Here is a 17,867-nt window from a genome sequence, read left to right as displayed (position 1 = left end):
GAAAAATTAAAATTTGGGCTTCCAGGTGCACGAGATTGATATTTTTAGAATCTATGTTCAAAATTTGGAGATCTAAATCATTCCCGTTTTTCCGGTATGCAATCCACAAGTTGACATGTTTTGATGCGAACAAACGAACACACAAACAAACACAACCCTACTCTCTCTTATTATATAGATGAGATTCCATAATAATAATAGAATAGCTTTATTTACATTCTTAAAATTTCATTAAGAGATTTTTTCATTATACAAGCATATTGTTGAATAGTTTTTTTATTATTACTTGAGTTACATTCATTGAATTTCCTTATTTCTGGTTGGGTTACCTGTGCCTGTTATTTTCTCCATCAAAATCAGCAGAGCCAAAAATTTAGCGTTTTGAACAAGCGTTTATACAAGGAAAGTTAATTGAAGTTTACTTGATGCAATAACCTTGATTCAAATAACTTGGCTTCTGTTAAAGTCCCTTTAGAAAGAAAGTAAGAGTTGTTCCTCCCCAGCCGTTGTGTGAGAGAGAGCTAGGAGAAGATAGCCCTATAGTAAGAGAAATCTCTCAGGTTAGATGAGTGGTAACAAACGCTCGGTATGCTCTCTCTTAGAAAAAACAATCAATCAATCTCTGTATAGTGGCTAAGCCAATTATCAATTACAAGCAGGTGTAACCCGCGGTCCGCAAGGGTCTGTGGAAAACACTGATGGATTGCATTATAGTTTCATGCTGAATATTAAACGTATTAGCTTATCAATTTTTCTTGAAATCACAGAAATTTTCAATACAAAATCAATTTAAAAAACTTTCGAAAATAGAATAATTTCTCATTACACGGATAGTCTTCATTCAAATTGAAAATTCATTGTAACATTTAGTAGTAAAATTTAAGTATTGGCTCCGGCTGGGATTGAACCGGATATAATTATAATATAGGTCAAATTGATTGGTCAAGTCGCATATTGAAGGAATTCGACGTAAAGGTCAGCTCTGACATCAGACCAGAGCCAGCCAGGTCACTTGATATTATTATTTGAAATTCTTGCAATATTTTCGTTAACATAAATTCAACTTCAATTTTAGTCAATTCCATACCAGTGTCCACTCTGGTTCACAGAGTGGACACGATTCACCACTGCAATTTTGTGTAGAGGGGGCCTCGCATATAGTCATGTCTCTTTATCATCGTGAAACGTGCCACTGCCACTGCTGCCTCCCGTGAGAGTGAACAAGGCACTCATTGTAGGATTCAACAAAAACTAACATATCCTTTCTTCAGCCTCCTCTTGCAATCTGACATCACGCTTTTCACTTGAAACAGCTGTGTGCAGATAACTCTTTGCACTAGAATAACTGTTCACAACACCAGGCTGAGTTATCCCTGATCTCTAGATCCCTGCTAATGTTTGTTTATAATACTATTTAGCTAAAAAAAATAATTTTATATTCCAGATAAAGAAGAAAAACAAGAAGAAACAAAAGCCTCATGCCTATTGTTCATGAAATTCCTGTGGACATTATTGGTTAGCATCCTTGTATCACTAACCAACATGTTCAATCGTTTCTCGAAAGACTATCGGTTCATCATGAGGATTCTTTCTGTAGAGAAAAAATTACTGAAGGTAAGTTGAAAGAGATGTTGATTCATTGTTCATGAAGAATGGGACACCTCACGTGCCTCTTCATGAGACTAATCCGCTTTTAATTAATATTTTTCCTACATTAATTCAATTTTATTATTCAAACTGTCTTATGAAATAATATTATTTAACAAGAGATTTATACAAATTATATAGATTTCCATTACAGGAATTTGTATTCTTCCATTCGAACGTTGCAATAAACTTATACTCTTATTTTGTTTCCATCCATGCATATCATTTGAGAATTAAGCTGTCTATTCCATATGAAAAGCTCACTCAATAATTGAATAAATGATACGTCTTCATTTTTACGTTCTCTGCAATCTATATAGGTAAATTTATTGGATTCTATTGGATTGGTAATCCCTTTATGTTTTTTTATTTAGGAAACAAGTGGATTCGGCCAAGGTGTTAGAGCCGGCTCAGCCATGATGTGGCACCCAAGGCCCGACATTGTGTGTTCCAAGCCAAAGTTGTCGTAAGTATTGTCTTTATATTATCTATGTTTTCACCATAAAGAGTATTACTGTTATCAATATACTGTATATTATCAATAATGTGACTACTATTCAAGTATTTCGATAGTGATGATTTGAGCGTCTAGTATACTGCTGTAATATTATCCTCATATCAAACATTATTTCGCGAAATCACCGTAACTATTCTCTTGCTTTTCATTTTAAACAAGTAAATTTGAATGAATCAAAGCAAATATTTAACTCCAGAATGATTGCATGGATATATATTATAAATTGATGTTGATATTTCAATATTATCGTTGCTCATTGTACATTATTAATTGTAGAATTGCAAAAGAGTTCAATAATACCGAAATTATGTGTACTGCAATAGATGTATAATGCAATGGAAATGTCTTGAAGCTTTTTAATCATTACTGGTCACTCTAGCAAATCTTGTAAATTTCTTCTTCATTCATCTGCGCTTGAAATAAAACTCGTTTGAAATTTCCAGTCTAATAAAACTGAGTGACAGTTCAACGAGCATTGATATCACCGATAGTCACGAAAGGTTTGACTCCATTAATTCTCTTCCATATTCATTTTCCTGGCGTTTCTTAACTATTCCTTTGCACGTCCTCTTTCTTATGCATTGTTACCTTATCATCCTTTTAAACCCATATTTTAAAATATCGTTTACTGTTTAACTGGGAAGTTTGTTTTGAGAATGGGGTTCTCTTTGAAGTGTTTTTGAATTACTAGTATGGATTGGTGAGTTTCACGCCATCATTGAGTGTGAAATTTAACTTTGAGTTCTATTTTTGAAGTCTTTCAAGCATGAGCATTTTCCATGTATTGTTTTATTTATAGACTGTTGAATCGTTTATTATCAAAACATCACTTGACCTGCTTCATACAAAAGCCTTTCAATATGAAGGGTAATACCAGGTCGTCTGTCTTTTCAAAGAGATCGGTCTTCAGAAAAGCCGATTGGCCGTTCAAGTGTCGACCAACACAGAAATAACTATTTTTGTTATTGATGGTATCAAGTTACCCATGATATCAAATTTCATATTTTTGGCCTCAAATTCGGCTGATGGCCAATCTCAATAACGGTCTCAGGGCCGAAAACATAGAATCTGTTGTTATGGTTATTTTTGTATTGATCTTATTGTATACTTGAGAAATTGGCCTCAAGTCCGGCTGGTTTACTATTCTAATAGCCGATTCTACTTTTGGAGGAATCTTAACTGTGTAATTTTCATGTCTTATCCTTATCACATGGTTGAGAGAGAACAGCAATCATTTTTCACTATAATTCTTAATGCCATACTTTTAAACTATTAAAATAAGGTTTCAGAAGCATTACCCAAGTAATTACCCAAGTGTGATAATACAATATACGATTCGACTAAATAATTGATTTAAACTATCCTAGTTTTCTTATTCGTTATTAATTTTACTCTTACTTTCTTGATCGAATTGAGCATGATATTCTTATCAACTAAACTACAGTACCAGGCTATTGACTTCACATAAATGTAGCCTATGATGGGTTTGATGTTGACAGTTGCATTTTCAACCAGCTTAAACCCCATTCTTCTAATTTTCATATGTTATCAGTTTACACGTTTCTTCTACTATATTTGTTATTTGAATGATATTTTCCATATCTAGTATTATATTTCTACAACTGTTTGAGCGCCTTGCCATTCCTTTTTTATCTGTGTTGGAATTGTCTTGTATACTTCATTTTTATTGAATTGAATATAATTATTTCCTATACTAATTCTTGATCTGTAATCAATTCATTGCTCTTCAAAATATTGATTCTATATATTTTTTTTGATTTCTCAAATTAATAAATTCCACAAATCACGATAAATAGTCTTCAAGATTCTATCAAAAAATTATTTATTAGTTGATACAATAACAAATCATATGAATATGATAGGGAAAGAACAACAGGCATAGGGCATAGCCCAAAACTATTCTGTTCCCAAATTTTGATAAATAAAAATAACATGTCCGAAAAAATTGGTTATGTTCTTATTGTGGGAAGATAAAGTTCAATTTCTGTCTAAAAATATATATGAGCGAGAAATTTTGAATTTAGAATGATTAAAACTCCAAATTATAGTCAAATATTATTACACCTAATATCACCGCACTTTTAATAAATTGAGTTATTTCAGAAAATTTTAAAGCCAAAAATACACACAACTTTCTTTCCACTAAGTACAGCTGTATAATTAATTAACAATTTGTTGACATATTAATTGACAATTATTATTGACAAATTAAGAATTAAAAAAAATGTATGTTTTTATTCTAATACTAACTTACCCGGCGAATTTCATACCGCCAAAAAGTCAATGTATCTTATGTCACACTTGAATTTATTTGGTGAATCATGAAATTTATCTGACAATCAATATTTTCATTTACTTCTCAATGCGGACTTCCTATGTGCTTAGTCATACAGCATTTATTAATTTACTTCTCAATCAATTGGTAGTAATATCAGTAAAGTATTGAATTAAAAAAAATAGATAAGTTAAATCAGTGTTTGAAGATGAATTTAATGTTTTCATAGTTGTTGATTGTCAATAGATGATCCAGGAAATATGCGATGTACGATGAATTACACAGAATTCCATATTCTTCCCATTTTCCATTTTAGGATGAATATAAGCTAAGCCAAATTAAAAAAAAAGTAAATTAGTCATTCTTCAGTAATTAATGAATGCAATATGAACAACTCTCTTTCATGAGGTGAATAATTTTTTTCCAGTTTCTCAATGATAGGGGAGTGATAATTATTTGTATAGGTCTTCTAAGAAACGATTACAGTATCTACAGCTGGTACCAATCAACTACACTAACTTCAACTCCAAACTACCGTTTTAATACCAGTACACAATTTATCACAGGATGCGTGTTTATTATACAGCTGGTAAATCATAATATCACAATATTATCTTGGATCATGATCACTTTTCCATTCTTCGGTGGCCGCTTGGCCGAAAATTTCGAAAACATAGGTCTTTAAAATGGATTAATAAATTATTATTATTAGCAGCCCCCCCTATTAAAATTTCTGGTCAGAAACCATCCCCAATATTCGCACAACATATTCCCAAAGTTCCATGCCGTTCTGTCAAGTAGTTTTCGAGTCTATAGGGAACAAACAAACACACAAACTGACATTAATTTTTATTTATATATATTGGCCTGTGGCACAGCCTACTATAGATAGAAAGTAAGCCATGCCTGTGGCCTTTCTTAATCATCTGTATTTTGAAAACACTGTATTATCATGTTGAATCGAATGTGATTTTCTTAATTCTATAATAAACATCACTTCCGTGCAATGAGTAGCCTTGATTATGATATCCTATATTTAATCATTTAACCATATTTGCTATTCATGGAATATGACATCTATCCCATAAGTAGTTAGAGCATATCCAGATTCTATTAATTTTGGAAAATGTTTATCCATTAAAGTTGTTCATGAGCTCTGCTTATTATAATTGACCGAGTGAAGTGAGGTCTAAGATTCAAGTCGACGGTTTGGCATTTCTCTTAATGTTTAAATGTTTTTATGTTAATATGTTTTTATGTTGCGCATTTACGGCGAAATGCGGTAATAGATTTTCATGAAATTTGACAGGTATATTCCTTTTTAAATTGCGCGTCGACGTATGTACAAGGTTTTTGGAAATTTTGCATTTCAAGGATAATATAAAATGGAAAAGGCCTCCTTCATACGCCAATATTACCGTAAAAATCAGACTACAATTATTCATCATAAATCAGCTGTCTAGTGGACTATAATACTACCCGTTCAAAAACATCGAACATTTTGAAAATTGTATCTTTCCATCAACGTTGTAGACAGTTGCAGCCAGGCCTGATAACAGCGCTCACACTCACATTCCGGGACGATATAGGACAGAAAGCTCTATGTTTATTTAGGATTTTTTCTAGACATTTTTAATTGATAAATTATTTATTAATTTTTGAGAAAGCATAACAACAGGTCAATGTAACTCACTGAGCGCGAGGTCTACTGTTCACAGAACTAGTAGTTATATGTATAAGAAATACAAAATGAAATTATCAGAATATTTACTTTTACTTGAATAAATATTACGCTGTTCAAAAATTTCTTGAAATTATCGTTAATTTCACCTTTAGCCTATTTATTATGTTGAAGCTCCTCATAGGAAAACATCCTTCATATACTGTATGATTGAGCATGTTTTTTGAATAGATCTAGCATGGTATTTGAGTTTCATCTCGAGTTTGACTTAGTCTAGCCTATCATTTTATTAACTATGTGTTAATTTTCTAGGCTTAACTACTTGGTAACTTTTTATTCTCAAGCAGCTCTTTTTGATGTTATTCCATTATTTATATAATTTCAATCACATTGTTTGATATCAACCATTCAAATGTTTTCAAATCAAGATTTTTTAAAATTGTACTTTCAACTAATATAACTTGTTTACTTGTAGGCAGAATTGTTAAATCCAGTAGGCTCTAGATGATGATGATGAAGATCAATTTTATCTTTCCAATATTACAACTGGAATGTGCTGAGTTTAAGAAGATGGATGCGGAAATATCGCATCAAACGTTTATAAGCTATTTCTAATTTATAAGACATCTCATGAAAGAGTCATGAACCGTTTTGAAATTGGGATTTAATGAGTTTATTGATTTCAATAAGGGAAGTCTTTACATGAGGATTCTAAATGTCAAATAGAAACAATTAATTATTGTTATTATCAAAATTGTGCATGAAAGAAACTCATCTCATAAACCTTGTTTTAAAAAATATATTTAATGCTTCCAATGCCAGTTTATCATGCTCTAATATGAAGACTCTGCATGTTTTCTGATGAATGAATAACATCAATCACCCTATCAATTCATGTGGAAGATCAAACAATCAAATCATCATAGATATCAAAATTGTACGATATATATATATATATTGAAACATTCTATTTGGAACAGAGTTGAATAAGTGAGAAAGCTGAAGAATAAGTTTCCAATATAGTGATATCAATTAATTTATTTCAATATAAGTTTTAATAGTGAGTTGATGATATCAAAAGAGTCAAACACTAACAATCAGTCATTTTTGCCATTCAATAATTTTCATAATGTACTCTTGCTATTGTTTTATGTTTTAATAATTGTAATTTATTTAGTATAATTCTATTTTATTCTTGCAGAGTGGAATCACTAGAAGATCTGCAAACAGCTAAAGACAAGAGAAACACTGAAAAGTGGCTGATAATTCAGTTCATCCAATCTCTGTGGTTTGCTCTGATGTCACGTTCTGAACTAGTTTGCTACTTTATGATATTTTTGAACCAAATAAAGTCAGCCACTCTGCTTTCTCTGCCTTTACCTTCTATGGTCTTCCTATGGGGTACTCTCACCGTTCCCAGACCCTCTAAGAACTTCTGGATCTCCGTCATTGCCTATACACAGGTAAGATAAATAATCAATCCACATTCACAATGTACACACCGTGTCTCACGAAGAGGTTTAGACGTTTAATTTTATATTACGTGCCCATTCATGTACCGAACTTAAATTTTACACAGTTTACAAAGTAGGTTCTGAAAATATTCTGGGAAAATTTCAGCTCCCTAACCTTTGTAGAAACAAAATGGCGGCATATTGAAAATTTTACTAATTCGTTTTCTATAAAAACTACTTTTATGAGTTATTATGTGATTTGTTTGCTTAGTTGCGGAAGTCTTGGCTCATTTGATGGTGCTAGAAATGGATCAAGCAATCTTCCAACAAGATTGTGCTCCACCTCATTTCGCAAATCATGTCAATCAATTAGTAAATGTATAATTTACGGCCTCTTCATGGCCGCTGGATTGGTCGTGGAAGTGATTTCTTAGATTGGTCACCAGATTTAACTGTTTGTGACTTCTTTTTATGGGGTTACTTGGAGGAAAAAGTTTATACCCATAGCTTCAATAATGATGAGGAACTAAATCGATCAATAGAAGAGGAACTTCTCCGGATACCGAGGAGTTTCATTGTTAAGAGCTTATGAATCATTTCTTAAGCGCTGTTATCAGTGTATTGCTATGGATGGATTTCAATTTGAATGATTTTGGACTTTAAGGTTTTTCATTAGGCTATGTTCTAGTTTTTTTTATTTGAAAGTCATATTGCAAACAAAAAAGTGCAAAAATGAAAATATTTTATAAAACCAAATACACCTTTTTAATGTTCTTTAAGTATCGTTTTTCAATATGCCGCCATTTTGTTTCTACGAAGGTTGGGAGTTGAAATTTTCCCAGAATATTTTTAGAATCTAGTTTGTAAACTGTGTAAAATTTTAAAAAAATCGGTGCATGAATGGGAACGTAATATAAAATGAAACGTGCAAACCTCTTTGTGGGACACGGTGTATATCATTATGTGGACAAAATCATATATACACATATTCTACTTCATATATTGAACTTTATTCATGAAGTTCTTAGTGATATTCAATAATTAAATGTATTTAATGTTCTCATTTCGCAGACTGTGATTGTCATCAAGTGCCTATTCCAATTCAAGATTTTGTCTTGGGATGAACAAGCCCCCGATAATAGACCTTTCTTCCTGCCTCGCATCATTGGCATTGAGAGGAAGCCAAACTATGTCACATTCGATTTGTTACTGCTGTTAATGGTATTTTTCCATAGGTAAGATTCCATAGTAATATAATTCATTTATAAAATTATACAGTTATTCTTCCAACAAAAGTATTCTATATCTGTAAGCACCCTATTCAAGATGTCAGAATGTTCAGATTTGAATGAACCTTTTTAGCTAATGAATGATCACTCAATATTTGTAAGAAAACAATGAAAAGACTTATGAATTATCGATTATTTGATCGAAATTAGTTCAATTATTCAGTGTGATTTTATCACATTTCAATTTCTGAACAATATACAACAGTAGAAATGACAAGTTCCAATAGCAACAGATTTTATAAACTAAATTGAGAATTAATTGAGTTGATGTTTCATGCACATTGCTTAGTTCAACTTGCATCGCATTCCCATAATTCCCGTTTCTCATTTACTATGACTCACTAGGCTATTGGCCTCATTCGTCTCATAGTTATGAAACATTCAAGTAGGAGTCCAATTCAATTCTATTTATTCGAATAAAGAATGATTACACAAAGTCATGGACTCGTCCATTCGATTCAGCTCTTCCACTGCATCAAGGCGCTACCATGCATAGCAAAAACATTTGATCAACTAATTGAGCTTTTGTCAGCTAATTGAGTCAAGATTCTAGCAAGCCGTAATTTTAATTATGAATACAGCAATCAGTAATGCGCAGGCTCATTTCAACTTCCGCCCACCCCCGAACCGAACTAGTGGGGGACTTTTCATTTCACCAAACCATACATTTATTATTGTTATAGAATCACAACTTGAAGTTGCCGTTTCTAGGACACTAATTAAATCTTATGGATCATCAAATCTTTAGGTTTGATGGATCATCAGATTTTATAAGTTCCTTAGAAACCGGCCTTGTACTACTATATTATGTATATTGTCTGTGCAAGACGTATAGTTTAATCTATGCATGCCTCACACATAATTTTGTGTTATATAAAGGATTCAATTATTCTATTCATTCAATCATTCTATAAAACAAAAATTCGGTTGACAGATCGGTGCTGAAGTCGCTGGGCCTGTGGAAGACGACGAGTGAAGCGAGCTCGCAAACAATGCTGCAGCTGCGTCAGATGGAGAGTGAGGCGAACCTGTTCCAGGGTGGCAGCGGGTCGGAGCACAAGCAGAACATCCGCGAGCGTCTCAAGCGCTTCTTCAGCAAAGAGGCGTCGGTGCCCACTGATGTGTCCGAGGACCTGTCAGAGTCGGCCGACGGGTCACGTGACCGGAAGAGCATGCTCACCATTCGCTACCCTGTTGAGACGCCTTTCGAGTGTCTGCCGCAAATAATCCCGCTCACGTAAGCTTCTATCTATAGCTTATATTCATAGAACTCCACTGGAACTACATTTTATTCGATCTCATTCATTGTGACATTCATACTTGGAAGTACAGATAATGAATTATAATTTTACTTCCATAGAGCATGAAAATCTTCAAAACAATATTGCATTATTGTAGTTAAAGTAAAAATTAATTAATATAAGAGAGGTATACTCATTCGTAAACAGCTTAATGTAAAAACATAAAAGGAGTTGAGAAACGGGCCACTTGTTGATGTGATGTGATATAAGACCACTTTATTAGGCCTACCAATTCTCAGCAACCAAGCTAAAATTATGAACAACATAAAAATGACGATCGATAATCAACATTCCACACTATACTAAATTGAAAGCTATCAAAAAAATGAATAGTGATAAGAGGAGGAGGATGACGACTTAAAATTTACAAATTATACATATCATAATTTCACTACTTATCATTATGTTTACCTACCTTTTGGTGCATTCACTTCATACTGTCAACATTCCCTTTTCATTTACAGTAGAAGCTCTCTTAACCGACCTCGGATCAACCGCCTGTCGGATTAACCGACCGTTTTCAGGAATATACAAACTTCCGCTGCTGCTGCGATAACGATCCAAAAATAACTTTCATGTTTCAACAGGTCGAACATATGATTCCGTAGCAAGTCAAAGTTCAGTCAGTTGCTCTCAATATTATGTGCGGGCAGTTTCTAGTGTGCTAACTGTGTTTGCAAACTTTGATATTTAACAGTTTTTGATTCCGTAATTGTTTATGTAATTGACTTTGTTAGTGTAAAGTACAGTAGTGTAAAATGAGTGGTGTTAAACGTAAGAGACTGGTTGTGACGATGGAACAAAAACAAAAAGCAATAGAACGGCTTGATAAAGGGGAATCTGTTAAAAGCATTAGCGATGAACTCGGTGTCGGTGTTCATCAAGGGACATGGAAGATCATAAGGACTATTGGGTGAGTAATGGCTACAGTAGTTTTAAAAGTTTAGGAACAGTTTTTAAAAGCTTTTTTTCACGTGTTTGAATGATTTTAACACCTATTACGACTATTTACAATTTTATTCGGTTTAACCGACCTTTTTCGTTATCCGACCACGGTCCGGTCCCGTAGGGGTCGGTTAAGAGAGCTTCTACTGTAAATCAAAGCTAACTGTTTGTAAGTGAATCTCACAATAACAGATTTATTATTTAGATGGGTAATTTTCATTGTGATCAATTTTTTCAGGGCTTCAAAATATTTCAATCCTGCAAAAGGATTTTTCAAGTCTCTTCTTGAACCATCTGTGAGGGTAACAGCAGATGTCTATGCTTACATGTTCTTCTGCGATTTTTTCAATCTCATCGTGATCATATTCGGATTTGCTGCTTTTGGAGTAAGTAATCTCCAACTTCCATAGTACTACTATATTAATAAAATTGAATCCTGATCGAAAATACATCGTAGTCCAATTCAATTCGATTTATTCGAATAAATAATGATTACATAAAGTCATGGACTGATTTATTACTTGATCCCTGAATCGATGATCCCTTTCATATAGCATCAAGGCGCTACTATGCATAGAAAAAACATTTTATCAACCAATTGAGTTTTTTTTCAGCTAATTGAGTCAAGATCCTAGCAAGCCGTAATTTTATACTTGACAAGAATATAGAGAGTTCACTTATTGTAATTCAAAAATGAGGTTGAGCATTCAATTCAACACTATGTTATTGTATTTCAATTTCAGATTTAATCCTAGACTTGACTCTAGTACCAAATTGATCTTAAATAATAGGGTCGTAAATCATAATTGAATATCACTGGAGGGTTTGTATTTGTAACTTTCAAGTATTTTTAATACTATAATTTTTATTAATTATCAGAAGTTCACAATCTGTTGAAACTGATTGACATCATAATATCTGGTCAACTGGTCATCATCGACCAAGAAATAGTTCGGATTGTTGTCAATAATATTACTTTATGTTATCCGGTTTAACAACATAGAGCCCCATTTGCACAAAAGCCTGTTCAATTTTAATCATGATTAAATGCCACGAGAACCACTCGGAGATGGCTTTTTCCAAAAGAAGGCTTCTCTGATAAGTTCTCATGATATTTGATCAATTGAAAGAATGAGACGTTGATATTGTCAATACCACTATATTTGTTCTAATATAAATTCACATAACAGAACCAGATTCATGATAACACCTACCACATCTTCAGCTGAACTCAGTGGTATTGACTGACAATATCACAACATCTGAAGAAATACCACAACATCTCGTACCATACAATCAAATTACATTTGTTAAAGATAAAATTTTCACAGCCTTTTGTGCAACCGGGACTTATTCATACATTTAAAACCTATTTCATTCTATTTTACTTCTTTCCAATTTACAATAAACCCTCACTTCTTTACAATAAACCCTCAAACTTTATACACTGATCATTACTACCTTGATATTTCTTTATAATTCAAGATTTATTCCTCCAAAGTTTTGGTAATTTTGATAGTTACTGCGAATTTTGCTTTGTTAATGTTTATGGTTGACAATTTCTCAATAGTTCTGATGAGTTTCTTCTTTGTTTTATGCATTCAATGATAGAATAAATCTCTTTAGAGTAGGAAATCATAATTCATTTTCTACTAATCGTATGCTTGTTTTGCAGTCGCAGCAGGGTGACGGAGGAGTGGCCAAGTACATCGAGGAGAACAGAGTTCCGATTCCATTCCTTGTTATGCTCATTCTCCAATTCCTGCTGATCATTGTTGACCGCACCTTGTATTTGCGCAAATACATTCTCGGCAAGATCGTCTTCCAATTTATACTTGTCATTGGTATCCACATTTGGATGTTTTTTGTACTACCTGCAGTCACTGAAAGGTACATCTAGTCACAATTATTTATCATATTAATCTATTCTGTAGCTTGATTAGGCAACGTCAAATAGGTAGTTACTCTTATTTTTTAATTCATGAAAGCTGAGAGTATTGCAAAGCTGTACTGAAAAATATATATCTAATATAATGATTTCTTATGTTCATTTTCAGACAATTCAATGCAGCATTACCACCTCAAATATGGTACATGGTGAAATGCTTCTATCTCTTGCTGTCGGCTTACCAAATACGTAGTGGTTATCCTACAAGAATTTTGGGAAATTTCCTCTGCAAGAGCTACAATATTCTGAACATGTACCTGTTCAAGTTGTGAGTATCTCTTTCTGTTTCTATTCCAAATTTATTTGACAAAACCTAATAAAATCAGAGAAAAAAGTCGTTTGAATAACATAGCAAGATACATAAAAATTACTATCATTGTAGTAGAACATAAAAATATTAATGTTCTTTGCAGAATTTCCTTGAGCGAAAGAGACTACGGTAAGTCTACCGATCAGTCTCGGAATTTATTATTATTTCTTCAGTCCACTGGTAAACTCTGGAAATGTAGTTTGTTACAAAAAATGTCACATAGCTACATTGTCATAATTGTATCTTGTCATTTGTCACAATTAAATTTCTCCAATATTACCTCACAGTTATAAGTCTATCATTTGAAATGATTGAAATATTTTTACGTTGATCAATATTTTACTGAACTTGAATTTATCTACAAAAAATGCAATTTTCATCCCTGACTTCACTTATTAACAGGTTCATGTTAGTGCCTTTTGTATTCGAAATACGAGCTTTAATGGACTGGATTTGGACTGATACATCAATGACACTTCCCGATTGGTTGAAAATGGAGGATATCTTTGCTCACATATTCCAGCTCAAGGTATTCAATTCACGTAGCCTCTCATCCTATGAACATTCCCAATACCTGAATTTCATGACTAGTTTTCTTTTGGATAGAGATTTCAAACGTCTATCAAAAAGCCAAATGAATGACTTTATATCACATCTTTGATTATTTTATATTATTAAGATTTATTAAAAATATATCTTAATATATATCTTCCGAGTTGTCGGAAGATAAAATACGGATACACGTATGTCTTTTATAATTATTATACACTTCTCGACTTGCATCATTAAAAATCCAAATTCATTGACTGAAAAACTCTTTGAAAGTGTTGCATGATGTGAAGTTTCAACTAATGTAAAGTTTTGAATGTATATATTAATGATTCTATTGAGAGTTAGTTTTTTGAAGTGCTCTTGTTATAAGAAACCAATATAAATTGCTCATGTGATACTGATTAGGTAGGTTTTATTCTATCATAGATATTATACGTTTCATATTATACGTTTTCTGTAGCTTTGTGTGTTTATAGTTTACCAACGTTTCTACTCTCTTTGCTGTTTATTGACTGCCCCTATTTAAAAAAAACCGTTCTATTCTCTTCTGTCTATTGACTGTTCTGATTCAAAAATTATGATTTAAAAAAATTAATAAATTCACTTTCAATACTTCCTTCGACTAATATTATTCTCTCTCACCCAAGCTACTGTACTCTACCTCTACAATGAATAATAATAGCTTTACTTGTCTAATTACAGTGCCAGCGTCGTATGGAAACCGAGTATCCTCAAGCCAGAGGAGAAAAGAAGACAGCTTCTTCCAAGTATATCTATGGTGGTGGATTCTTATTCGGTATTTTCGCGGTTCTATGGTTCCCACTGGTGTGGTTCGCGCTCGGTAACACAGTCGGTGAACCAAACCTGCCTTACGAAGTATCTGTGTCTGTGAGAATAGGCGGCTACCAGCCCATATACTCTATGTCTGCTAGGAACAACTCCATCCACAAGTGAGCTCATTTTCTAATACTAATTATATTTTCCTACAGCTACGTTGAAAAGTGGCCATTGCTGCACTGATTACAGAACGCAAAGAATCACTTTTCCGCTCTAGTGCGGGAAAAATTTTTCTGCACTCCAGATTTGCAACATTGCAACGCAAAATACTTAGTAGGTTATATGGAGCAACAGTGCAGCAAAATCAAAATGAAGTTGGTAACAGTGAGTGGGCTGCTATAGTGAGCAGAGGTGCAACGAAGCACAACGCACTAATTATTAATTAGATATTATAACCAAGGACAACGAGGACTTTAGGATTTTAGGATTAAGGTTTTTATCAATAATAAAATTACACAGAAAAACATTTGATGGATTTCAGGCAATTTTACCCATAATTACCCACTTTTGATATTCAATGGTAACTGTAGGAAAAACTTAATGTGAAATACGTGCGCAAAGTTCCTCTGCTGCACTCAAGAAACCATTCCGCCCTCGCCTACGGCTCGGGCGTAAACGTTTCTTTCGGTGCAGCAAACTGTCACTTTGCGCACTAGTTGCACAAATAACTATTCCATCGTATTTTCAAAAATAATACCATCCGACATCATATGTTAATAAGAAATCATTAATGTAAAAAAGTAAATTTCTAATAGTTTCTAATTGTTTTAAAAAATGTTTTAGTTTTTATGTTAGACATGAAAAGGGGGTGTGCTTGCAATTTATATGGAAGTTCTGATTTTTTATTATATTATTTGGATACATGAGAGAGGTCCAGAACCAATTTTTTCATGCAAAATTTCAAGATATAACGTAGCCCAAAAACCTCGGTTCATTTTCCAGTTTTCAGATATTTCTGCCAAATCTCGTAATCGGATAGAAAAATTTGCTCTCGCCTTTTTTTAGATTATAAAATCAGATCATTCGGAACTCTCTATCTCCAATGAGTACTGAGTTATGATTTTTTTTAAATTAGTAAAATTTGAAGAAAAAATAAATTTTGATGAATTTTAGTTTTTGATCAACAATATTTTCCGATTTTTAACATTAAAATGTATGATTCAAAATCCTTCTGGGCGTATTCTTGTGCTCTACAATCTGAGATCAGGTAGAGCGCTCTATGTCATATAGATTTCCAGGTACACCAGACAACAATGCTCCTTGTATTGTGAAAAACACCTAATTTTCAGCTTCAACCATCATCACCAACTACATTGTCTTCACATTGATATTTCGCACAATGACATTAGTTCACAAGATTATGTTCAATGAGAATCACCCGTTAGATACACTTCATTTCAGCATTCCCTAGTGGAGAGGCGCGCTTAAGGACACCTCAAGGATCAAAATTTCAAACACTTATAACTTTTGGCACAATTCTCAGATTTCATTGTACTACACTTCATTCTTCTCGGCTCGTCAACGCGGTTCATAATTATGCATCACACGTTATCCAATGAATAACATGTTATGTATTTAATTCCATTGTCTGTTATCTTTGTTTATGTTTTACTTCAGATTGAACGAGCAGCATTGGGAAAGGATTAACTCAGTATACAAGAGATCAAGGAAAGCGCAAACGTTCTTATCAAGTTACAGCTACCAAGATGTCGGTGTCGTACAGTTCAGTTCACATTCCACTTCCATCTGGACGATATCTCCTCCTGATCTTGGCAGTCTCATCAAAGAAACGCAGTCAGGTATTAATTATTTTTAGATGGACCTGATGAAAGGATAACATAACCAACTATAGTAGAGTAGTATTCTTCTAGGTTTAGTATCAATCTGGCTAATTTGTAACCTACGGTAATATTAATTTCAGTAGAACTTTGGATAAAAATCTTGTTCATCCGAAGCAAATAAATTGTAGTCAGAGATTAGACTTTTAATCATATTTTCAGAATGTCCTTGAGAAAGATCAACATAAAAAACTATTGCAATGAAACCATTATTAGATGGACCTATAAAATATGTTTTGTGTATCATGTAATGATACACAATACACAGTAGTTATGACTCTTAATTCAGATACCTCTTGGTGATTATTGTGTTGGAAAATTATTCAACATTTAACTGACTTTATAGCATATCTTCTAAAACAAAAAATAATTTCATACAAAGTTGATTCATCAATAAAATTTAGAAAAGAAAGAATTTTTTATTATGAAAAATATCACAACATCCCCTCCCATACAATCAAATTATTAAAAATATCGGGGTACAAAGCTTCGCTCTGGAGTACAAAAGCATATAAAATGTATTACGGAAAACGAATTTATAATATAGCTATTTATAGTTTATACAGAAAGGTTCTATCTAATCACAGTGGATTGAGATTAATTCCAAGTGGAATGCAAAAATCTCGCTCACAAAGGCCGCACAAAAGCCGGTTAAATTTTAATCCTAATTAATTTCATTGGAACCAAATGAGAGAAGACCAAATCAATTTAATCAAATTTTAAAAAGACGGCTTCTATGATTGGTTTACCTGGAATCAATCAGGTTTAAAACTTAACCGGCTTTTGTGCAACCGGTACTTAATACCTGATTGAATGATTGCAATAGTTCAACAGCTGAGTCATAATTTTGACTCAGTCCCACACACATGCCTCGCTCACTCAACTCACTTCCATTATCGACAGACGACGAAATTATCAGCTGTTTTTCCAAGGATGAATAATTATTATCCTTTTTTTGCCCTTGAGCGAGTTTTCCCGGAGATGAGACCTAGTGCAATCGAATTATATCATAAACCTACTATGTGTTCAAAATTTTCGTGAAAATCGTTAGAGCCGTTTTCGATATCCGTTGGTCATACATAAATACATACAGAAATTGCTCGCTTAATATAATAGGATATAAACAGAAATTTCTCGTTAAATAGTTTGAGAACTGAAAATATTCTATAATTTTTAGAGACTTCTCATGTGATTTGCTGTTCTTTCTCTTCGGCTCCTCAGCTCTACTTATAAGGTCTTTTATGGACGCCAT

General features: G+C 33.1%; 1 protein-coding gene across 1 annotated transcript in view; it reads left to right on the top strand.

Annotated features, from left to right (window-relative positions):
* LOC111050150 (piezo-type mechanosensitive ion channel component) overlaps positions 1 to 17,867 on the top strand; it is a 153,067-nt gene that overhangs the window by 113,297 nt on the left and 21,903 nt on the right. The window contains exons 34-45 of the mRNA XM_039422810.1: positions 1,445 to 1,614; positions 2,022 to 2,113; positions 2,608 to 2,664; positions 7,343 to 7,604; positions 8,667 to 8,830; positions 9,819 to 10,121; positions 11,369 to 11,516; positions 12,806 to 13,020; positions 13,188 to 13,346; positions 13,791 to 13,917; positions 14,643 to 14,890; positions 16,395 to 16,576. Coding sequence (XP_039278744.1) covers positions 1,445 to 1,614; positions 2,022 to 2,113; positions 2,608 to 2,664; positions 7,343 to 7,604; positions 8,667 to 8,830; positions 9,819 to 10,121; positions 11,369 to 11,516; positions 12,806 to 13,020; positions 13,188 to 13,346; positions 13,791 to 13,917; positions 14,643 to 14,890; positions 16,395 to 16,576 — 2,127 coding nt within the window. The remainder of the gene's footprint in view (positions 1 to 1,444; positions 1,615 to 2,021; positions 2,114 to 2,607; positions 2,665 to 7,342; positions 7,605 to 8,666; positions 8,831 to 9,818; positions 10,122 to 11,368; positions 11,517 to 12,805; positions 13,021 to 13,187; positions 13,347 to 13,790; positions 13,918 to 14,642; positions 14,891 to 16,394; positions 16,577 to 17,867) is intronic.

Source organism: Nilaparvata lugens, chromosome 3 (genome assembly GCF_014356525.2).
Source record: "Nilaparvata lugens isolate BPH chromosome 3, ASM1435652v1, whole genome shotgun sequence".
Lineage (NCBI taxonomy): Eukaryota > Metazoa > Arthropoda > Insecta > Hemiptera > Delphacidae > Nilaparvata > Nilaparvata lugens.
This window is presented reverse-complemented; position numbering and strand designations above follow the sequence as displayed.